Source organism: Cibotium barometz, chromosome 12, assembly GCF_041138505.1.
Source record: "Cibotium barometz isolate CiBa-2024 chromosome 12, ASM4113850v1, whole genome shotgun sequence".
NCBI lineage: Eukaryota > Viridiplantae > Streptophyta > Polypodiopsida > Cyatheales > Cibotiaceae > Cibotium > Cibotium barometz.
In genome coordinates, this window is record NC_141057.1 from 23242189 (window position 1) to 23266496 (window position 24308).

General features: G+C 40.7%; 1 protein-coding gene across 9 annotated transcripts; it reads right to left on the reverse strand.

The window, feature by feature from the left end:
- Positions 1 to 17969: 17969 nt before the first annotated feature.
- LOC147633191 (high mobility group B protein 3-like) lies at positions 17970 to 21947 on the reverse strand. Of its 9 annotated transcripts, none has more exons than XM_086806215.1 (9): positions 21802 to 21947; positions 21416 to 21477; positions 21007 to 21138; positions 20846 to 20903; positions 19257 to 19301; positions 19081 to 19161; positions 18497 to 18574; positions 18339 to 18406; positions 17970 to 18237 (listed from the first exon to the last, which is right to left on the reverse strand). In XM_086806215.1, exons 2-8 carry the CDS (start codon positions 21463 to 21465, stop codon positions 18380 to 18382), a joined length of 471 nt encoding a protein of 156 aa, XP_086662341.1. In that variant the 5' UTR covers positions 21466 to 21477; positions 21802 to 21947; the 3' UTR covers positions 17970 to 18237; positions 18339 to 18379. The 9 variants fall into 9 exon arrangements, with proteins under 9 accessions (XP_086662341.1, XP_086662347.1, XP_086662344.1 ...); XM_086806221.1 differs by having other exon boundaries at positions 18497 to 18571; positions 21802 to 21945; XM_086806218.1 differs by having other exon boundaries at positions 21808 to 21886.
- Between the last annotated feature and the right edge of the window lie 2361 nt (positions 21948 to 24308).

Genomic DNA, 24308 nt, shown 5'->3' on the forward strand with positions numbered 1-24308 from the left:
GAAGCACTTTTCAAGCTGTGATTTCTCTAGCAAAATGCCCTACCGCTATCCCTGAATGAGCCTCTTCCAATATTGATGAACTCATCCTCTCTAACGCACTGTCTGAGCACATTATCTTTTCCTAGTCTATATAGTTCTCCCACGTTTATCTTTGTTCAAAGGTATTTTCTGCGAAAAACCATAGGCTAGATACTCTGAGATTTCTTCGCTCCATTCGGGTACCATGTCCAACTTAAATAAACAAGCATTAGGAAGGTTATCATACGTCAACCATGGCCAATCCTTCTCTCTCTGTGGTGGTGTAATTCACCTCCGCATCATTCAATTGACGACTAGCGAAGCAAACTGGATAGTCCAATTTGAACTCACTAGGTTGGGCTAGCACACAACCAATGGCAAAATTTGATGCATCAATGTGCACATGAAATATGAGATCCCAATTGGGGGGTCGTAGAATTGGCGCACTTTTGCCAATGCTTTCTTCAGACGATCATATGCCTCCTGACAGTCCTCAGTCCACTCAAAGACAATGAGAAGCTTGTATATAAAGGTCTGGCTATCTCAGCATAAAAAATTATGAAGCGTTAATAATACCCTACATGACCCATAAACCTTTGCACTCCTTTGTAGTTGGTGTTGAAATTAGAGCAATGTGATGAGCTATGGTGGATCAAACACTAGAATCAGTATCATTAACAAAGTGATTATTAAATAATTAAGACGTAATTAGTGAGTAATTAATAAATAGCTTAATGTAGGCATGGATAATCAAAAACTAGCAAATTCTCATTAGGGAAATGTCTCAATTTATAGAGTTTACATCCAAGCATCAAATCCCACTGATTTCTCCTTGATTCACTCCACCTCTCCCAGAATATCTCCACCTCTTTTGCTTGATTCTCTCCACCTCTTCACTTTTCCCAGAATATCTCCCAGAATATCTCCACACTTCCTAAATCTTCTCATGCTACCCTTTATTCTCTCCCAGTAGATTCTTCTCACCTTTTCACAGGTTCTATCACATTTACACATCCTCTTTTATAGCCTCTAACCAAGGGCTTGTTCCCGCACACACCCTATTCACTTGTATATTTCAACACCTCCCCTCAAGTGAATACTCTCTAGCACACCTGGACCCTATACCAAGTTTCCCTCTTACTTGATAGCCCGCGACCAGTGCCTCAAGTCCCTAAAATCCATAGTCCTTGACACTCTCTCTCTCTATGTGTCCAAGGCTACTATAAGTGCCCACGACCTTGACTAAATGCTCACACATACATCTACCACGTGGCCTACATCATCGGTGGCTCAGAGGTGGTTTTACTTTGTTGGGGTAGGTTACATTGGGTTGTGGGGTCTCTCTCTCTCTTAGAAAAGATGATCCGACTCCACTTCCTTTGGAGCCTCCATGAAGTTTGCCGATGTCGTTCCTCTTCTCCTGCTGTTGAATCCCAATATTATGTCATATGTATCAGGCTGGCACAGGAAGTCCATGACCACAAATGTATGATGATCGCAGTGAAACTTAAAAAGTCTGAATTTAACATTCTCCAAAAGCCCAATGGGCCTTGAAGATGTTCCATTAGCCATTTTAACGATTAGATATGCTTTTTTTAAGATTGGGTTTCCTTAGTTTTCCTAGCAATGTTTGGTAATCATGCTAACCCCCGCCCCACCATCCAGGAAAGCCAATGCCTGTTGCCCAGTATGATGAATCGGAATGATAGCATTTGTCTCGTCGCTTTTGTAGTAGCATCCTAGTTGGTTAACTAGTATCTTAACGACTCGGGTTTTCCTTGTAGGCTTCAAGGTTCTTTCTACCAAGGGTGGCAGAGTCTCATCTATAGTATCGATTGGCCTTAGACCGAGCCCCCCTCTACCCATTCCTTTATGTTTGTCCATAGGGTTGGTGAATTGCATAACAATTGCCCAATGGCATTTGGACAGGCGTGGATAGCACAACCGCATGAGACTTCCTATGTCTCTAGGTTCCTTGGAGATAGAGGGCTCTTCCCATGTAGGTGTCTCGTATTCTTCCATAGGGAAGGAATGGATGGACTCCCCTAACCCATTTTCTTCAAACATTCTGGACATTGTGTTTGCTTGGGACTCCTATTATGTTCCTTCTGGAATTGGGGTTGGCACGTCCAATACCCTATCTCGATTTGGCTTGTTTCATGGGTAAACTGTATCCCTTACCCTGTTGGTCCTCAGCTTGGCTTCATGAAGCCATTGGTACTCTTCGACTAAGGCCTTGGCATTTTCAAGATTTCTTATTTCTTCATCGGCACATTGGGATATTCACTGACCCCCTTAGGAGTTGTTGGTTGCTCTCCTTGCTTTCCATGGTCTTATCCTCTATGATTGATCCCTTGACCCCCTTCTTCCTCCTTGAAGAAATTCGTGGTGCTCATGCTAGATCAAAGATGTGGAGGAGAGAGACCCAAAATACAAGAAAAGATCTTGCTTATTAAGTTGCTCAAAGTACAACTAATCTTCATGCTTCATAAAATGCCTTCTAGCTCCACCTTTAAATAGGTGAGCTAGTGGACCATAAGTCCATTCACACACACACCCTTCTCCTCCCCTTTTACATAACCTTAGTCTTTTAATACCCCCCCTCAATACCAACTATGAAAAAAAAAATGGAATAGGTGGTATTGGACATGGTTGCCTTTATAACATTAGGTGTACAAGGTTAGGAATATAGGTGTGGTTACATTGAGATTTAAAACAATTTCTCAATGGTGGAGTTAGAGGCTAATACAAAGTTAGCCTCTGACTCTTTGTTACGACATTTGGAAGTGATATGTCCCGTCTGTTTATACTTGTTACATTTCATTTTGTTGGGATATTTGATCCAACAATTATTTGCCAAATGACCCACCTTTTTACAATGGACACACCTTACTTTGATCACTTGATGTGACAAAGCTTGTTTGATATTCGATGAAGTTGTTGCATTTGAAGATTCAGCTCCTCCCTTTGGCCTCTTTTCTTCATCAAGACAAGATTGAATGACTCCTTCAAGGGTGGGATTAGGTATGTTCTTCAGGGTGGTGACTAAGGTGGGGTACACCTTCTTGACTGCTTTTAGCAAAACAGCCACTGCATCATCTTCATCCATTCTCGCATTCACTGATGCAAGTTGAGCCATAAGGCCCTTCAAGTGAGAGATAAAAGCTCCAATGCCGTCTCCCTCTTTGAGTTCCAAGCTGAAAAATTCAATTTTAAGTGAGATCTTGGAATTCTTACCACAAGCTCCATAGAGCTTGTCAAGCTCATCCCATTTCTCCTTTGCAGTCGGAAGCTGGTCCACATGGTGAATGAGAGCCTCATCAAGATGAAGCATGATGATGGCTTGTGCCCTCTCATCATCTTCAATATCTTCAGCCTTAGTTCGATCAATAACCTTAGTGCTGGAGATGAATGGCCAAAAACCTTTGGACATCATCTTGTACTTGACAAGAACTTGCCAAGTGTGGAAGCCCTCTCCTGAGAACTTCTTAATTTGGGTGTTGTCCTTTGACATTGTGTATTGAAGGAGATTACAAGAGAGTAATGGGCTGATTTATGAAGAAGAAAAACCAAAAAATTTGTGATGTTTTGGCTTAAGTAGAAAGAGAAAGGCTAATGAGAGTGCAACAATCCTTAATCAAGCCAAGGATGTTGCATAAAAAAAGAGATTAAGATGGTGAAGCTTATGGTTTAGCACTTAGGGTTTGTGCCCAACCACTAATTTTGATGGAGATTAGCTTCATTAGTGTCAAAGAACACTTTTTTTGGTGATTAAGATCACCATTAGTATTTAGCAACACTATTAGTGCTTAAGAGCACATTTCTAGCATCTAATGACAACACTATTAGTGCTTAAAAGCACATTTCTAGTGTCTAATGACACTTGCATTGGTGATTAGATTTACCATTAGTGTTAAGAACACTCTTAGTGTTTAGAAACACTCTGTAATGTCGAGAGGCTCCCCTTTGCTGATGGCTACACCCACTAATGGTGTTTAGCAACACCTTTAGTGCTCATAAGCACACTATGGAACGTTGTACACTTGATAAAGCTTGATGATAATGAGGCTTATGAACCCTCATGGTGTATGCCCACAACATCAGAGAATCTGGAGCAAAAAACTTTAAGAAGCACTTAAGAGATTTTGAGCTAAGAAGAGAGGATTAGTGCAAAAAAACCTTTGATTTTGAAGCTTTAATGGAAGCTTCAATGGCTACCACAGTGGGCAGGCTTGGTCTTTCCTCTTTGCGCGCACGTCAGGCCGCCATTAGAGCTGAGACTTTGGTAGTAGGGGCTCCTTTAGGTTGGCTTCAATTGCCCTCTGATTTTGTAGCTTGATCTTGCACGCAGGAGACGAATTAGACGTACAACCATGTTGCAGGCACAGAAAACCTATCCCGGCCTGCTCAGAGCTCAGTGCCGCGGCCTCAATACCCAGACATTAGCCATTAGTCGTACGAATTGCAGTGCCTACACCTCCTCTACACTTTTCCAGTTGGAATCACGTCGAGTTCTTGCCTCCACAAGGTGCTAGAGCTCCTCCACTGGCAGAAGGTTCAGCTCCACAAAAAAAGGAAGATAAGATTATTCTACACCACAAAAAATGACCTAATCTTGCCAAGCTCTAGATACCATGAAGAAATTTGTGGTGCTCATGCTAGATCAAAGATGTGGAGGAGAGACCCAAAATACAAGAAAAGATCTTGCTTATTAAGTTGCTCAAAGTACAACTAAGCTTCATGCTTCATAAAATGCCTTCTAGCTCCACCTTTAAATAGGTGAGCTAGTGGACCATAAGTCCATTCACACACACACCCTTCTCCTCCCCTTTTACATAACCTTAGTCTTTTAATATTCCTTCGACGATTGGGTGGATCCCCAGTATCAATTGTATCTTCTTCGGATCCGTCTTGGATTGTGACCCGTGTCTCACCCTTACCTACCTTTTTTCACTCTTCTCCTTCAGCCAGTTCTAAAAATAGTCGAATCCGCTCGATTTATTCCCTTGTCTTCTAGTTGAGCTTAAGCTCTTGTCAGGATATTGAGCGGTGTGATCTTCCCAGGTTATACACTAATGGTCCGGAAGGTGGCTTGATTGGTAGTGTAGAAGCAGGGCTACTTGCTCGGTAATGGACAATCCTTGATCAAATGATCAATTCCACATTTAGTACAAGTGAGCACTGGCATGACATTGGGAGAAGCTGCCACTTGTTGTGGTTGATGTGTATGACTCATATTCTTGTTTGGGTAATCGGCTACTCGATGTGGCCCTCCGCAGCTAAACCACTGTAGCGGTTCTCTTCTCAAATTTGAGTTCATGTCCTTGGCCTTCCATTGTACCATGGTTTGAAACATAGGTACTGGCATGTTATGTTGTAGGACGTAGTATTCTGCCGTTTCCTCGTAGTACTCTCTGCTACGTTCTATTTCCTGCACCATATCAACATCTTCTGACAGCTCTTCAATCAATACTTGATTGATCTTAGCCTGTGGTGGTTGTGGTGGTAGAACTAGTGGCGGCAATGGTGAAGCGTCTTGTACCCAGAACATCCCCCTAGGTAAGTAGGAAGAGTTGGGTTGTCCTGCAGTAGTGGTGATCTGTACAAGTGGCACCAGTAAAGCCAATGGGGCTCTAAGTACTAGTAGCTGTGTGACATTTTAAAACCTTGGATATCTACACATTAAAGTGTCATGATTTCTTAATTTTACTGAAAGATCCCTGCCCCCTCCGCGCAACGACGAATTCGGGGGTGCTAGCAACGGAAGTAGCACTTCTTGCGCGGGGGAGGGTCCCTCACTCAGGGCATTGCCCACGGATATCTGGACAAGAGACTAGTCCCTCAGTTCTTCCAAAACTGAACCCGGAAAAACTTCCCTCGCCTGGAAAGCACGGGCGATTCCTCCAGGATATTTTTACTCTAACGTAGTCAAGGTCATCTCACTGATCGAGCCTGTAAGTCACTTGGTTAGATCAAGGAAGAAACTTGCACTTGGATCATAGAGACCAATGCTTTTTTCCTCATTGAGAGGCACAGCCGTTGATTCTTTTCCATAGAACAATTACTATTCGGGATTTACTTCATCTATTGTACCATAACAAAAGTGAGTCTCATTTTAGGGATCCATCAGTCCAGCCTACTAACCCCATCCAGTCCTGTGGGTTAGCCAACCGCCCAACCATTGTAGTGATGGGACCCAATTAGGAATTTGGTTAGGTTTTGTCCTGGGTAGCAGGGAAAAGAGTTCCCAAGCCCCCTAGCCAGATCTTCATGCAAATTTCAAGCTAGTCACACCACTTACACACCCAATATAAAATTATCTTTTTCTTCACAGATTCAGTTGTCTTTAAAACAATATTTTTAATGAAACCATAGTATCACTGATCATAATCCTTCAAAATATCCGGTTGAATTCTAATTTCTAATCATTCCTTTATCGATGTTTCTATGGCATCATTGGCAACCAGAATGCTCACCACCTGTCCACTCAAGGGCCTTTTCAATAGTTCCTAGCTCATAGTACCCAGAAATATATTCACTTATAAAAATCCAGATGGACTCTTCGTTGAAGATTAGCAAGATCAACCAATAGATCCATATAAAAGAGCCATGGACTCATCCATTGAGGACCAGCAAGGTCAATCAACCTGATCCATGCCCGAATTCAAAAAACAACTCTTACTCCTTGTTCCAGTATCTTCCTCGATGCACTTGTGGGTATCTTCAATGACCCAGAGCCCGAGCACCGTATGGTCAAGATCTCGACCGACCTTGCTAAGTTTCTGTTTCAGGGAAAACCATTTTAGACACTAGGAGGATTTTTATATCCAAAAATATCTCAATTCTGGACTACCTCCCTCTAGACATTTTCTCTCTCCAGGCCAAAACAGGATAAAATAGCAGTTCATCCTCAAGAGCTTCTTTCAGTCCTATATGGTTAGTACAATAGTTGAAGAAGATAAATGAACATCTAACACTGTAAACACTAATAGTTGCAGAAAGGCTGGATAAAGAGAGAGCCACTAATCAGAGCTTATAGTTGCCGAGGGAGGATAGATTATCGAGTCTTAAAGAAGATTGCTTCTGTAAGGTGGAATATTTGCAACAGTTGGCCCATACATTGTCAAAAGATTATGCTCCTTTACCTCATAAAACTAGAGCGACATCAATACATTCTTATTACAATATACTCAATCTACTAGAGATTCAAAGAAAAATGTTGACCGAAGATTGACGGAACTAAGCCAAGAAAGCACAATAGAGTAATGGCCTTGCTCTCTTAACTGTGGACACTCGGTGTGGTGGTGTGATTTAATCTATACATAGAGCACCACACCAATTCCCTGTGGGGGTAAAGGTGATTCCCATGCCCAGATGTTTCTCTTCTCTCCTTGACTTTCAATTTTTCTAATATGGCATTACTGAGCTCATCCGTCGTCATGTTCCGACTTGCTTGCTTCGGGTTCTAATTTCTTCATGTCATAGTTGCTGAGGATGTTTTAACATCTTCTAGTTGTGGCAATTCTAACATATTGCCTTCATATTCGATTGCCAATTTTTACAGCATGCATCAAGAGTAGCAGGTCAGGCTAGTACCAGGTAATCATGTATTTTATGGTCTCTAACCCCCCTCCAGAAAAAAGGCAACAAATGATCATCAGTAAACCTTTCCCGAAGTTTGCACCTCGAATTTAAGTGCTTTAGACGAGAAACATAGTCTCTCATTGACTCTTCTTCCTTTTGTTTAATATTATGTAATTGTGCCACAGGGCTCCATCTGTCACCACTTCAGGCAAAACTGGGCACAAAAACATTCTTTAGCCTTGTGAAGTTAACCTTATCCTCAGGCTTAAGGATTCGGAACCACTGATGAGATTTTCCTTCCAAGGTTAGTGAGAAGGCATGTAACATAGTCACATCATTGACCGGCCCGCAGGTTTCACATGTGGATTCAAAAATCCCTACATGTTGGATAGGATCCCCATCCCCATAGAACTTTTGGAGAAGTTTTGAAATGATATGGGGTTTCATCTGGGAAGGTCGGGATTCTAGAGCAGTGCCTAGTTCTTTGACCATCCCCCAGCCCATCTCTACCGCCATGTTCAGCAGATCCTCCCTTGTGGCTACATTAAGGTCCATGGTTGGATCTATCCTAGGCCTTTGAGGAATTGCCTCGTCCCCTACCTGTATTGACTCTTCTAGGTATTTCAAGTCCATGGGATGGTCTAGCCACGGTACCTTGGAGTGACTCCCCATTAGTTGCCTCTATACGTCTTTGCAGAATCAGGAGTTCCATGTCTTGTAGGAACGTAGGATTATTGATCATCTGCTCAATATCCTTTTTGGTGTAGAGTCGGTCCTCTACTTCACCTGCCATGCTAGCCAGGTTACCCTCTTCTTCTATGGTTGTAAACCCTTCCTCTGTCCTGGATTCCTCGTTTATGGGTTCCAAGTTTGGAATTTCTCCCTCACTTCTACGAATAACTATTTCTGGTTCCTTCCCTTGTGTGACTGGAGTGGGTTAAAACTTCTCGTTTCCTTCTTCTCAACTCTCGTCCTATGAGTGTCGAGCTCTTGTTTCCTTAAGCTCAATTCTCGTAGTTTTCATTCCACCTCACTCCGTTTGAGGCCTTCTTGAACTTTCACGTGCTCAAAATTTTGGCAGATTGCGCGGTGTCAGAGGTGTCAAGATAAGGTTTTCTATTTTTGGAAAGGCAATCCCGTGATTTTCGACGTTAATTACGGCACTGATTTTGTGAGTGAAACTGTAGGAAATGGTTCACGTCGTGAACAACTTTTCTGCACTTTCACGTGGAACTTCTCGCATCGAATTTGGTGATTTTGGGTGCGTACTACGTGCCACTCCTAAGGAATGAAATGCAAGTTCTTGGGCACAGTGAATGTTCCCTTATGTTTTTTATTTTTATTAATTTTTAGAAAAAGAAAGAAAACAACACACCAACCTGTGGTTTTAATTATGCGAATATCAAAATTAACAAGAACAACTAGTGAAGCCTTATCTTAAAACCACTCCACCACAAAACACACAACATCACAATTCTCACAAATTTTTCCTACCACACACACATCTTATCCATTCATTTTCCACACAATGTACTACCAGAATGCAAGGGCAATAATGAATCCTATGCAATGGGAGCTGAAACTCCAAGAGGATGGAAGAAACAAAGGTGTTTCCCCGACAGCGGCGCCAAAAATGTTATTGGCTATACCACACCTCCAAGAAAGAAATCTATACATTCACCTAATGGATGAGCAATGGATCACAACTGTCACACAGGGTATTTACCAATGCTTCGATCTTGAGTTCCTTGAGGCCTCCAAGTTTGCTTGTTAAGCTCCACCTCCACACTGTGACTGTTGAGTTGCTCACACCTTTGCATAGGGCAATCACTCTCTCTCTCACTCTCTCAAGCATAAATCACACAAGCATAAAAGAGGCACAATGCTAGAATGCTCTCACTTCAAAGGGAGAGCTCTTAATAGCATAAAAGGGATTGCGTCTTTTCATTATGAGAAAATGCCTTATATACATTTGGCCCTTATTTACACTTGGGTGCCCAAAACTTACTTACGAGGCCTTGGGTGGCCAATATCTCATATTGTGCAACTTTTATAGTGCCATTTTTCATGACACTTATTAATGTCGTTAATTGGGGATCATGTTTGTTAATCCAAAATGGGATTAACAAACACTTATGGCCATGTATATAAGTGAATATCTCTCACAATACAACATACTCTCCCATTGTACAATTGATTCTTACTCTTGATAATCTCTCTCCCTAATGTATGCTAGTGAGTGTGTGTGAGTGAAGTGAGGTGAGAGGAGGGATGAGTACCCATAGTGCAACGCGGCGGTGTGACAATGCTCGCGGGCAAGAGAGGCACAGAGGAATTACTTCTCAAGGAGTTGTAGAGCTTGGAGACCTCAATGGTTATGAGCTCGGCCATTGGAAAGATCCTCACTCAAGAAATTTGCGGTTCACCAGGTAATCTCTTGTTGGATGTGTTTCAAGGGGGGGTTAGGGTGAGCCATAACATTTTTGGCACCGTTGCCGGGGAGCCATCCCTTAGTTTCTTCCATCGTTTTTTCTCTAATCTACGCCTTACCCATTTCCCATTATCTTGATTAATGGTTTACCATGAAAAAGATGTGGATTTGATGGTGATTTGTGTGTGATTTGGTGTAGAATAGCTCTTTTTTTAATTTTTGTAAAGAATGTTTCTTGCTTAATTTTTAGCTTAATTTATTGTTTTTGTTGTTGTTATTATGGTTTTTCATGTTCTTAGGGCTTCCACATAGTTTTTATTAGGCTTAGTTTGCATCCATTTCATCAAACAATGCAATAGAATGCAAATTTTAGTGATTGTAAGCTCTCTTTTTAATGTTAAACATAGAACTAAGATCATTAATTTTAGTTTAATTGTGTGTTTTTTGTTTAAATTGTTTGTATTAGAGTGTTAGCAAGCATTAGGAGTAGCTTAATCTTTCAAAAAATTTCTTAAAACCATAAAAAAATCCTTGAATTCAACTAATTTCTCTTAATGGACTGGCTTTTGTCATTAAGAGTGATTAATCTTGTTCAAGACGCAAAGAATTTAGAAAATGTGTTAATTGGGGTCTACATTGATCATATGAGTAGTCAAAATTAGTGTTTTTGAGTATTTTGAGAGCATCTAGATGCATCAAAACACCTAATTACATCAATTCGTTCATTAATTGGAGGAATTTGACTCGGAGACCAAAATTAAGAGTCTAATTAATCTTCTATTTTAGATTAATTTATATATTTGTTGATGCACATAGATTAGCATTACCTTTCTCCATCTAATGATGTGCTCAATTGTGTGAATTAATTAGAGATTAGCTATTAATTAGAGTCCTTAAATTAGTGTAAAAGTAAAAGGATTAATCTTTAATTATTTTTTAATCACTTTTTACATAACTCATTAATGCTACATTCAATGAGTAGATGTTCATGAGTTGTTAAGTTGTCCATTTTGGTGGTCATTGATGAAGGGTGTAAGGAGTGTCATAAAAAAGTTGACTTTTTTTATTCCCACTTACCTTTATGGAAAAATGCCCATATCTCCTTAATTTTAAATTCAAAAAATATCCCCCCCTAAAAAAGAAAATTTGTATTTCCCACTAGACTCCAAAAGAAAAAGAAAAACGGTTCACGTCATGAACCATTTCTACACTTTCATGGCCTAAGATTTCACGCCCTAGGAGTCCACGCCAATTTTTTTTAAATTTAACTTTTCTGTGAAGTCCGCTTCATGGCGTGAAACCCTAAGGTTTCACGGCATGAAACACTTCATTCACGCCTCCGCAGAAAAAAGAAAAGAATTTAATTTTTTCGTGAAGTCTACTTCACAGCGTGAAACACTTTGTTCACGCCCCCTCAAAAAAAAATTTTGAATTTAACTTTTCCGTGAAGTCTGCTTCACGGCGTGAACTCTTTGTTCACGTGGCAAAAAAAAAAAGATAAAATTCATGAAATCTGCTTCACGCTATGAACTACACCCTGCTAGTTCATGACGTCGTGAAAGGGGGTCTGTCGGCAAACAAAAAAACAAAGACTCTAGAAAACACCCGTGTTTGGAGGTCCGTATCTCCTAAACCGTATATTTGATGTTGAAGGCGCTCTAGGGCTCATCGGAATGCTGACATCGAGATCTTGAACTTTGGAATTGTTCGTTCGAAGTCAAAATCGATCGTTTTGGTCTCTGATCAGCAGCCTCAAAATTCGACCCGAAAATCAAGGCAAAAAACAACCTGAAGAGTACGAAAAATCACAAAAATAGCGTAAAAACGACGTCGAACCGTATTTGGGCTACTTTTTGAGGGTCTAAAGGACAAAATCATGAGTGACTCAGGGAAACAAAGTTGTAGTACTCCAAAGATACTACAACTCTCTCATACAGAGTTTTTCTCAAAATTCTTTTTAGAACACTCTAAAAACGTGCTGCAAAATAGGAAAAAAATTTGTTTAATCTTAAGATAGTGATGGAAAATAGGTTTTAGGACCTTCTCTTCCATCTGGGAAGTTACTAGCATGCACTTTTTCTAGAAAATATCTCTAAGAGGTTGTTCACGTGTGTATAGTACCTAAGCTAATTAGGGTGAACGGACACCCGTTTGACCCAAGAAAGAGAACACCAAGCCTCTTGAGGCTGTAAACCGGCTGTGAAAAAATATTTTTAAAAAAAAGAAAAAAAGAAAAAACACACGTGTGCTTCCTCATTAAAGAGCAATTACGCAATCAGACATGGTAATGATAGAGGGATTGCTAGGGATCATATAAGGACTGAACCCAATGGCTGACAGCTTCGAGTCATTGAGATCTATGCCGCAAATGCACCTCCCAATACCATTGGCCATGCCTATAACAAGAATGTCATTGGGTTTTACACCACCTGTCACTTCGATCCCACCGGGCTTTGGTCCCTTACCTAACATTCCCACAAATCCTATAGGTACCAACCCTTTCCTGGATGCCCACACCTTGGACATACTGACTAGTCTAGGAAGGGGGGTAGCCCAAGGACTTAGTGAGTCTCTCCCAAAACAAGAGCACTCACATACGGCCTCAATGACTCATACAGAAATACAACCTTACATATTTCTAAAATTATGGGCAAATATGACGGAACAATAGATTCAATTCATACAAATGTTTGAACAGAGATGTGAAGCATTTGGAAATTCCAACTGCCCCACCAAGGTACTTGCGCGTTGAACCTATGCTTAGAGGGAAAAGCTAGTCTCGATGGTTTATCACATTGATCACAAGACCAACTTTAGAACCTTGAAAATAGCCTTTATCCACAGTTTTTTAAGACAAGGTGATCAATGGAATGCAACAAAAGAACTCTATTCAATTGAGCGTAAACACAACGAAACTATTAGAGACTTTATCCTACAGATAAAACTCTTGGAATCACGATATGAGTCATGGGAAAAATTAAATAATTTTCAATTGAAGAGATGTTTCATGATGGGCTTAAAGAATAACAACTTACACAACTTGATCATTGTATCCAATCCAAAAACATTCGATCAATGTTGTAAAGAAGCAACATGTTTATTTTTCAATATGCTGGAAGATCATCATGCTTACGAGTTGTTCCTCATCTAAACCAAATGAAGCAATGGCTAAAGAACGATCGATCTCAAAATTGTTATTCCCTGAATTCTATGCAGCTTTGCTTAAAAGCTTACAACCAACATCTCTAAGAGAAGATGAGATACTTCAAAAACAAACATCCTTAATGCCTCTACAAGCAAGGAACGAAATGCCTTGTGTTGAGTGCAATCACTAAATGACCATCCCAATCCCCATTGTGCATACAAGGCACCTATTTTTTTGTACTACATATATTGAGCTAGGGCTAAATCAAGTGTGTGATTAGGAGGAGCTTAGTGTAGACTAAGGTTCTTTAATCTCCATTTATTAGTCTAGTTTCTTGCATTGGTAAGAAGGAGAGAGAGTTCTCCTTAACCTAGTAGTAGTCTAGAGAGAGAGCCTTAGCAACAAGACCTGAGGTTGCTTCTCAAAAGGCATCAAAGCTACAATCTCCATTATGGAGTTATTTAGGTATGATCCACCATGACCCTAGCCTAGATCCATGTTTCCCACACTCGTAGGAAATGCTACTAGATGCCCTCCATCAAAATGCGAGGAAGCACGTGTTGCAAGTGGAGGTTATGTTGCTTTGGTGATTTCATTGTTGCATGACAAAGAAGAGGAAAGCTTCTCCTCCATCCAATGTGGTTGTTCCTTGAATACCACATGATGGCTCACTATGATCTTCGCTACGTCAAGGTCAGAGCTAATTTCGACTCCATAATGTAACTCAAGAAGAGGCATTACTAGCTTTTGGCATCCAATTTGGTTCTCTAAACATTAGGAACATCTACATAATCACACCCAACAACTTTCAAGTGTGCAATTGAAGGCTTATTACACAAGTAATGAGTCATCCCTTTGACAACCTTTGTTGCTCATAGAATATAGCCTTGAGGATAATTCGTGATAGAATATAGCCTTCGACAAGGTCAATAAGGTAATTACAAGGTTGCAATCTTCATCCCTTGTTAGAGGGTGAACATCAACACTAATGACAATGTCCCAAAGCTCATAGAATATAGCCTTGAGGATAATTCGTGATGTTAAGCTCTTTCGACAAAAAGCATGGAATTTAATGACAACTCACCAAAATTCATACAGTGCAACAAAATTTTAGTTGCCAAACAAGTGTTTAACAATTGTGGAGATGTCTTGAAGTAATTCCTATTAATTGATAGTTTGTCACACATAGGAAATAATTACCTCAATTGATTAATAATACTCACCATTGATTACGTATTATCAATAACCATTTATAGCTTATCATAATTAATAATTAGGTGTGATATAATGTAGTAAATTGCTTAATCCGTTTAAAAAAGAGAGGAAAATATTCTCTTCCCAAGATTTTTGACTTGAGTTAACGTTGTTTACCAACCCGTTTCTTGTGTTCCTCTCTCAAATAACAAATGCCCGCCTCTCATTCTTTCTCTTGTTAAACATGAAGCAACATGGATTTCTCATTTTATTAGTCTTCATCCTTCTATGTGGTTAATTTAAAACTATAGAAACTTCTCTTCCCATTTGAAATGATCTAAATCAAAGCTAGCTATGAATTTATGCTCACATTAGTAATAATATTATGACAAATACAATATAATATATATATATATATTCGAATCTCGAGTGTATATGTATATTTGAATTTGCTCCTTTTAGCAATGGCCACGTGGGTCTTCTCTCTCTTGCATCCTCTCTCTTTGACATGGACCCACTTGGGTTCAAGTCTCTTCGTCGATTGGTCTCTCTATATCAATAAGTCAACGTCAAGCAATCTCATCTCTAAGCAATCTCGTCTCTCGGGTGTGTAGAAGAGGACACTCTCACTACCTTTCTACCACCCATTGTGGGGTAGAAATGGGTGTGTGTAAAAGAGGACACTCACACTACCTTTCTACCACCCATTGTGGGATAGAAATGGTTAGTGGGATTGCCCTTACGATGACATGGACCCACCTAGGTTCAAGTCTCTCAGTCGATTGGACTCTCTATATCAATAAGTCAACGTTAAGCAATCTCATCTCTAAGCAATCTCGTCTCTCGGGTGTGTAGAAGAGGACACTCTCACTATCTTTCTACCACCCATTGTGGGGTAGAAATGGGTGTGTAAAAGAGGACACTCACACTACCTTTCTACCACCCATTGTGGGATAGAAATGGTTAGTGGGATTGCCCTTAAGATGACATGGACCCACCTAGGTTCAAGTCTCTCAGTCGATTGGACTCTCTAGATCAATAAATCGACGCTAAACAGTCTCATCGTTCTCTCTCTCTCTCTTTCTCTCTCTCTCTCTGTGTGTGCTGAGACTTCTTTTTCCCTAGCTACCTTGTGGGAGATGGTCATTTTGTTTATCGAGCAGGGAAGTCCTGCTGGTGCAGGTGGGCTGAGAGCAACCTACTATCGCACCGCTTTTCTTCCGCCTTTCTTCAGAGCGCTCTATGCATTTCCTTGCTAAACCTCTTAAAGTCCGTGTTCTCCTGCGATTCCAATCTAGCTGCCACCCCAGTGGAAGGAGGGGGTGGAAGGATACACACCAGTGGCTGGATTAGTCGATGGTGACAGGCGTGTAATGCTCAGTCGCACACATCAGCAGTGGAAGTGGAAAGGGATGGCGACAGCTAGTGCAAAAAAGGTTCATTTATATTTTTCCCGATTAAAACAAAAACAAAAAACCTTTTTTCAACCAATTAAACCTCTCACTCACAATGGCATGTTAGCACACTCAAGCTAATATGTATTAGCTAAAAGGTAAGGGGAAGCTTCCACGTGTAAAATCGTCATAAAGTACATTAAGAAATAGTTTTTAAATGGGAAAATAATAAGAGCCAAAGTGAAAAATAGAGATTGAAAGAAAAAAGGGAGTGAGAACCTATGCAATGGTTGATACAAGTGTCTGCATGTAGAGAGTAGATTTATGTTTTATTTAAGAAAAGATTTTCCAGTTAACTTTAAATGGAGATTGGGTTTTTTAAGGGGGAGAATGAGATTGAAAGCAAGGTGGAGTGAGAGAACCTATACAATGGTTGATAGAAGTGTGTGTGGGGGGGGGAGGGGGGGTAAAGAGAGTAGAATTATATTTTATTTAAGAAAAGATTTTTTAGTTAGCTTTAAATGGAGGAGATTAGGATTCTTTTAAAGGGCGGGAGAGAGAGAGAGAGAGAGAGAGAGAAGAGTGGAGTGAGAAACTATACAATGGTTGATACAAGTGAGTGTGTGTGTGTGTGTGTGTATACATAGTAGAATTGAGTTTTATTAAAGAAAAGGTTTTCTGGTTGGCTTTGAATGGAGGAGATTGGGTTGGAGAGAGAGAGAGAGAGAGAGAGAAGGGCTTTCAACCCACGGACGGCAAAGTCCAAGAGTGGAAGAGTGATTCTAATATCTTGAAAAGGCCTCCATATTATCTACCGAACTTCAAGTTACTTCAAACATAGCATGTTTTCCTCAAAATCAATGTTTAAGCAATACAGCACTCCACATAACTTCAAAGCAATTTAGGGTTGTACATCCATAATCATATATGGGATCTTCGAAAATTCCATGAACTAAAATTAGGCAAATATAAATCTTTATGGCAATAGATGAAATAAGTAAGCATTCCCAAGATGAGCATCCCCAATTCGTAGATCTGACTGGCTGCTAGTTAATGTCCCTTAACAAACCCTAATACCAGCAAAGCATTGAAATCCAAAACAAAAATAGGACGCAAAATGCAATCCTAGACTTTTGTTGTTTAAAGGGGGTTGAGAGAGAGACACTTTGTGGGGGGGAGAGAGAGAGAGAGAGAGAGAGAGAGAGAGTCACTTATAAATAACTGACGTCACCCAAGCCTGTTATGAAAAATAACCTGAAACAGCTTATCTGGATGAAGGCTAAGGTTCAAGCGCTTGCCCTTTGATTCAAAGGCAACCCAAGTTTTTTAAATGCAAGAAGAGGTTTTCATCTAAGTCATTCAAAAAAAAGTTAACACCAGGCAACTTATCTGCACCTGTAGATTAGTTGCCTGTAGAGAGAGAGAGACACACACACACACACACACACACTCATAAATAACTAACAGCAGCCCAACCTGAAACGCCCACTAAAAGCACATGAAGATTTCAATCCATTTTCTCTACAGGCAACTTAGAGCACCTGTAGATTAGTTGCCAAGACACACAAACACACTCATAAATAACTGACATCAGCCCAAGCTGAAACACCCATCTAAAAGCAGGCTATGATTCAAGCCATTTTCGCTTAGAAAGGTTACAATCAATCCAAGTTTTTTAAAGCAAGAAGAGATTTTGGTGTTAAGTCATTCAAAAAAGTGTTACCAGGCAACTAATCTACCTGTAGATATTGTGGCTACAACAAACCTTAAGGAGTAAGACATTCCTGTAGAAATAGTCCTATAAGACATTACTGTCGATATAGTGGCTACTACAGCCATCCATGTAGTAAGGAGTAAGACATTCATGTAGATATAGTCCTTGAGTAAGACACTCCTGTAGATATAATAGTGGCTACTATAGCCATTCATGTAGTACTAGCTGTATGTAAAAACCTACCACCCAACCCACCCGCAGAATAGTTCTGTATACAGAGTTCAGTCAGTGCACTGCCTGTTCACTAGTGTCAAGTCCACATCTTGGCTGCCCATCGGTAGACCCCCTCTGCTACCTTGCTTGACCCACACTGCTCTCATAGAAAACCCATACCCAGCCTTAGAGGGTTGCATGGCATTTTTAAATTAAGCTCTACCTACTTAAGGGCTGTGATACACCAAAAATGCTACAATTCTAAGTAAACAAATAGAAGGGCTAATGCATCACCTATTTTATAACCATAAAAAATAGTATGGAAACCCAATTTTCCTTAAACCCAGAACAATGTTGGAGACAAGCAAAGGCTTTACTCCTATTTTACAAAACACACAGAGCTAAAACAGACACTGTTCCTACTATTCATTTTTTAGGCAAGGGGACGAGAGCTCTTGCACAGAAACTTGAGCACACGAAGCTCATCAACTTGCAGTTACCAACAAGGGCATATAACATCATTGGGGGGTGCAAACGTTTCACCCTGCATGAGACAAAAGGGTGTTACTTCATAGTATATCTGAAATGAGGCCCCCTAAACATATCCATGCACTTTTCACTGATTAAGTGCATGCAAGGATGTACCTAACAGTCAAGACAGACAGACTAACTCCCAAAGACCAGACTCATTCATCTTCTTCATCTTCTTCCTCCTGCATCATGATGAGAAGGCACACCATGAGAGAGGCAAAAGATGAGTAAAATAAGTAAGGGCATTAACCAGATGGATGAAACATCCATACCTCCTCATCATCATCATTCACTTCTGATTTGGACTTGTCAGACTCCTCCCCGCCTGCAACATCCACAGCTTGTCCCTGCTATAAGTAAGGGACGTGCCATCAGTTCAACTCCAGAGCAATGGGATAAAAATTAAGAATTTTGAAGAGCATTAGTCCAACTTGAAAGCATTGGAAAAAACCTAAGGGTCTTTGCAGACATCTCCCACCACCCAGCCAGCAAAGGGCAGGGATAGGCCAAGGAAGATCTGGCACCGGCATGTGACAATCCCCTTTTATCAGGCAGAAGTTTTGTCTGTCGAGTGTAAAAGGGGAAAAGGGAGGGGGGATTGGAAGGGGGAAGATTTTTTGTTTTTTTTTGGGGGATTTTGGGGGGGGGATGGGAGCCCACAAATGACAACTGCAAGCATCACACATGATGCTAGGCATAGCTCAGACATAGGCAAGTCTGACAGCTGAAAATCAGGGGTGATGGGAATAACAAAGCATTGACAATTCAGTGGGGCGGCAGTAAGCCACCATATGGGGCAAACAGATTCAATACACACAAACTAGCTTGCTGCAATGCAAAGCCAAAGACCTATTACCTGCTTTGCATTGTAAGCTTTCATGGCTTTCTCATACTCAGCTTTCCTCTTCTCAGCCTTGGCAACATAAGGAGCTTTGTCCTACATATGCATGTGTGGGACTAGCACAAGTCAGAGCTTCCCAGAAATTTGAAATTAACCCTACAGAGCAGCAGGAAAGGAAAAACTGTTGTTACCGCATCACTCATTGATTTCCATTTGTCACCCCCAGCCTTCCCAACCTGATAAAGACATCAGAGACAATCCATTACAAATGTGAAAGAACAAGATATTTGCAGTCAGGAGATGTGTAGGTTATGTGTACATGTACATGTACCATATGAATAAGCATGCATGTGTAAAGCTATGTACATGAGGGTAAATACATGCATAACAACTCATATAGACAATGCACAGGAATTTCCCAGCTAACATACATAAGCATATAGACATGGATATGGATGATATGGACTCAAAACAAGCATGATTGTACGTTCAATCATGTACAGTATAAAATTGCATGTATATATGTGACAGATAAGTACATGTACACGGACATGTATAATATGAACAATTGCATGTTCAATCATGTGTAGATTATCAAATTGAATGTATTTAAACAACTGAATGTATGTTTGTAATGCATGTCTGCATACATACTTGCATGCATACAGATGTGTGCATCGATGTGCTCAAGCCTATGTTTAGGCATGCAAACACACTGGTACATCACATGCATACACACAACACACGATGTGTGCATGCATAAACTAACGTTAAATCAAGTGCAAAGCATCAAATAATACAACTGAATGCATATATATGTATGTAAATACACAAAAGAACAAGCAAAACCACATGCATACCAAAATTCACATACATATGACATGGCAAACATACATGCATGCACGTACTTAAGTTACTCAAGTCCAAACTATCAAATTACACAGCTGAATGTATGTCTGCATACACATACTAGACTGCAGACCGACATGTACATGAATACATCTATGAGCCCGTGCCTATGCATTCAAACACATCTTTGCATGTACTTGAAAATGTCATTTCAAATCTGGAGATGCATATACAGATTTAACACATGAACGAGAATAAATGCCTGTTCTCAATCATGTGTGCATGTGTATACAACTGGATGTCTGCAATACATCCATGCATGCACCTGAATATTGTCAAAATTTAAATACAGGGATGTATATGCACATACACAAACATAAATCAATCATGTACACATGTGTATACAACTAAATGTATGTAGATACATAGTTGAATGCAAACAAACTTGTAAATGTGCACATTTATGTGTACGTGCGTGTGCATGTATGCATTTTCCATCAAGTGTGCGTATGTAATATGTACACAACTGAATTTATGTATGTATTTTCGATCATGTGTGCATATGTAATATGTATACAACTGAATGCATGCAAACACATCCATGCAGGATTATGTCAAAATTCAAAGATAGGGATGCACACAAAACACATGCACAAACATAAATGCATGCATGTATGTGTATTTACCTTCACATGTGAATGTGTATACAAGTGAATGTACATAGATACATACTTGCAGGCAAACAGGCATGTGCATATATGTATGTTCAATCATGTGTGCATGTGTATACATAATTGGGCATTTTCATGTATACAAACATATACATGCATGCACGTGCAAAGGCATTGCACAGGCGTACCACATCGCAAATGAATGGATGTACACATGCAGAAACACGTATGTATGCATGCATGGAGAGGAAGTAGCTTACAGCAGATACAGATTTGTTGTTGGGGTTACTAGCACTGAAGGTTTTCCGGAATTCTTCCCTGCATAGTTTAATATAGAAAGTGAGGAGTGTATGGGAAAAGAACGCAAGTTTCCAGCAGTTGGGTAGGGGGGGTGCGGGGGTGCAGGGGAAGGTGGACTTACAGGAAGACAAAGAAGGCACTGGGGGCCCTTTTGGGCTTGTTCGGGTCCTTCTTGGCTTTGCGCTCCTTCCTGGCCTGCCTTTTCTTGGCCTTATCATCCTTCGGGGCCAGCTGCTTTCTTTTCTTCAGATTTCTGCAGAGACAAAGAAAGCACGAGGTTTCAAAATGGGCAATTTTTAAATCATAATGAAGAAAGGCATGAGATTTTGTAATTACCCCAAATTTTCCACCCCAAAAAATGAAGAGAGAAAACAAAAACCACAAAATAAAATTGGGAAGCAAAATCCAGAAAAACAAAAGCGTTCGCAAACATAATCCCCCCCCCCAAAAAAAAAAAAAAGACACACAACAGTCCCCCCAAAAAGAACATTTTCCTGAACTGGAAATTGAGGCAGCATAAGAAAGCTTACGTTTCTTCCCCCTTCTTGGAGAGGGCGCCCTTAGCGCTGGCTCCCTTCATTTGAGCTGTCTACTGCATAGAACAACCACAAAACGACAGGGCAGAATAAGGAAAGAACCAGTCAGAAATGTGTTACAAAAACACGCAGAAACCATGGGGTGGAAGTTGCTGTGTGTGTTTGTGTGTGTCTGTGTCTGTGTCTGTGTCTATGCCTGTGTTTGCGGGGTGGGGTGCTATGACGATCGTATGCAGAAATCGGAGGGGGAAAGGGGACGTCAGGGGACCTGAAGAATTGGGGTTCAAATTAGGGTTAGGGCAAGGGCACGAGCTAGCAGGGAAGAGAGAGAGAGAGAGAGAGAGAGAGAGAGAGAGAGAGCGCGCGCGCGCGGAACATACACACACAGTGAAGAGAAGATATGAACGTTGCTTCGCTAATAGCTATTGACACACGCACGAGAGCACTGTGTTGCGGCGGCGAGAAGAGAAGAGATGAGAGGAGAGAAAAAGGGGGAAACGGATAGCTTTCACACGGGTCCGCCCAGTTCCTCCTCACATTATTACTTTTTTCCTCGAGCGGGAAAACACCCAACTTTTCAAAATTGCTAAGGACATGCTTGAAACAAAATTTAACTCATAAGAAAGAATTTAGTTGGTCCTCCAAATATATAATTTTGTCTTTTAGTAGTCTAATCACGAAAAGGTCATGGGCCAACTTCCAAGTCGCTAGCACAAGTCCTTTATACCATTCTCCCTAGCCCTCATGACTTTCATGCTAAACAAGTTTTTGATGAAACTTGGTCATGATTGTTCAGACTAGGCTTACACAACGAGATTATCTGTGAAGTGTTAAGACAAAACAAAGCTAGCCAACTAATACCCTTTTTCCATGTCAGCCCACCTGAACATTTGTGAATCCCCCCTTATTTGACGCTCATACACACGTAATTATATTGATGGACTAAACTAACTGTTATTTATGGAACATAAGGGTTACACCTCTAGACTCGCACTAGATAACGCCCATTCCATGCATCACATAGATCCCTTCTTCCATGAAGCCCAAACACCTAACCCTATTAGAGCCAAAGGTTTGCAAGCTTCTTTTGCCATCATCCTTCGTGTGCTCTATCATGCTCATCTCCCGCTCATCTCCATAAATGACTTGTCAATATTTCAATATGCAACGGAGCAGGCATTATGTGTGAAGGACATGGTTGGGAGTTTGATATTGGTTGATTTTGCATATTTGGTGTCATCCTTTCATACCACATGTGAGGGCTTGCTATCACATAATAGATTCTCTTTTCCTTTCACTATGGGGACACAGCAAATTGAGAGGTTGAGATTGAGCAATTGAGAAAAGGTTGCACCATTCAACAAAAGATGAAGCTAATGTAGATGCTATCCTTGTGGACTTGGCCAATGTCTCCTTGTGGTTTTACTCATAAGCCCATCCTTACTCATCACCACTAGGAAAGAAGACCACTCACGAACCACAACAATGTTGGAAAAGCATTTGCTCAATGCTCCATTCTCCTATTGTTACGCAAGTGACATATATGCTCTATTTTGTAAGGCTTCTTATATGAAGAGTAGTCGTTTGTTGGTGAGCACCTGATAGTTCCCAATTTTAGACATTGGTGTTGAAATTTGAGCATAGTGATGAGCTATGGTGGATCAAACACTAGAATCAACATCATTAACAAAGTGATTAGCAAATGATTAAGACGTAATTAGTAAAAAATTAGCAAATAGATTAATGTAGGCATGGATACTCAAAAACCAACAAATTCTCATTAGGGCTATGCCTCAATTTATAGAGTTTACATCAAGCATCAAATCCCACTGATTTCTGATTCTCTCCACCTCTTCACTTTTCCCAAAATATCTCCACACTTCCTAAATCTTCTCATGCTACCCTTTATTCTCTCTCAGTAGATTCTTCTCACCTTTTCACAGGTTCTTTCACATTTACTCATTCTCTTTTACAGCCTCTAACCAAGGGCTTGTTCCCGCACACACCCTATTCACTTGTATTTTCAACACCTCCCCTCAAGTGAATAATCTTAGCACACCTGGACCCTATATCAAGTTTCCCTCCTACTTGATAGCCCGCGACCAGTGCCTCAAGTCCCTAAACTCCATAGTCCTTGACACTCTCTCTCTCTATATGTCCAAGGCTACTATAAGTGCCCGCGACCTTGACTAAAGTGCTCACACATACATCTACCACGTGGCCTACATCATCGGTGGCTCAGAGATGGTTTTACTTTATTGGGGCAGGTTACATTGGGTTGTGGGGTCTCTCTCTCTCTCTCTCTCTCTCTCTCTCTCTCTCTCTCTCTCTCTCTCTCTCTCTCTCTCTCTCTCTCTCTCAGAAAAGATGATCTGACTCCACTTCCTTTGGAGCCTCCATGAAGTTTGCCGATGTCGTTCCTTCTTCACTGGGTTTGTTGTAGCAGTCTCTCGCCATGTGTCCTGGCTTTCCACATTTGTGGCAAGTGAAGGTCCTCCCTCCTACTCCGCCTCTTCCTCGTCCTCGTCCTCGAGAGAATCCTCCTCGGGTGAAGAATGCTTTTTCCTCTCCTGCTGTTGAGTCGAGCCCTTTCTTCTCTTTGCCTCTGCTCTCTTGCTCTAATAGAGCTGCTTCTATCTCGTGTATCTTCAATTCAGGGACATTCTTTAGTGTTGCTACAATGTTTTCATAATCTCCTTTGTCCACACTCTTCAGAAGTACAGCTAATGCTTCATCATCTTCTACCTTTTGCCAATAGCTGCCAGCTATTGCTTAATGCTTTTATATTTGTTCAAGTGTGTGATTAAAGGTTCACTTTCCTTCATGTCCAATTTGTAGAATTGCATTAACAGATTTATCTTGGAATTTTTTGCTTGTGTACCAAATT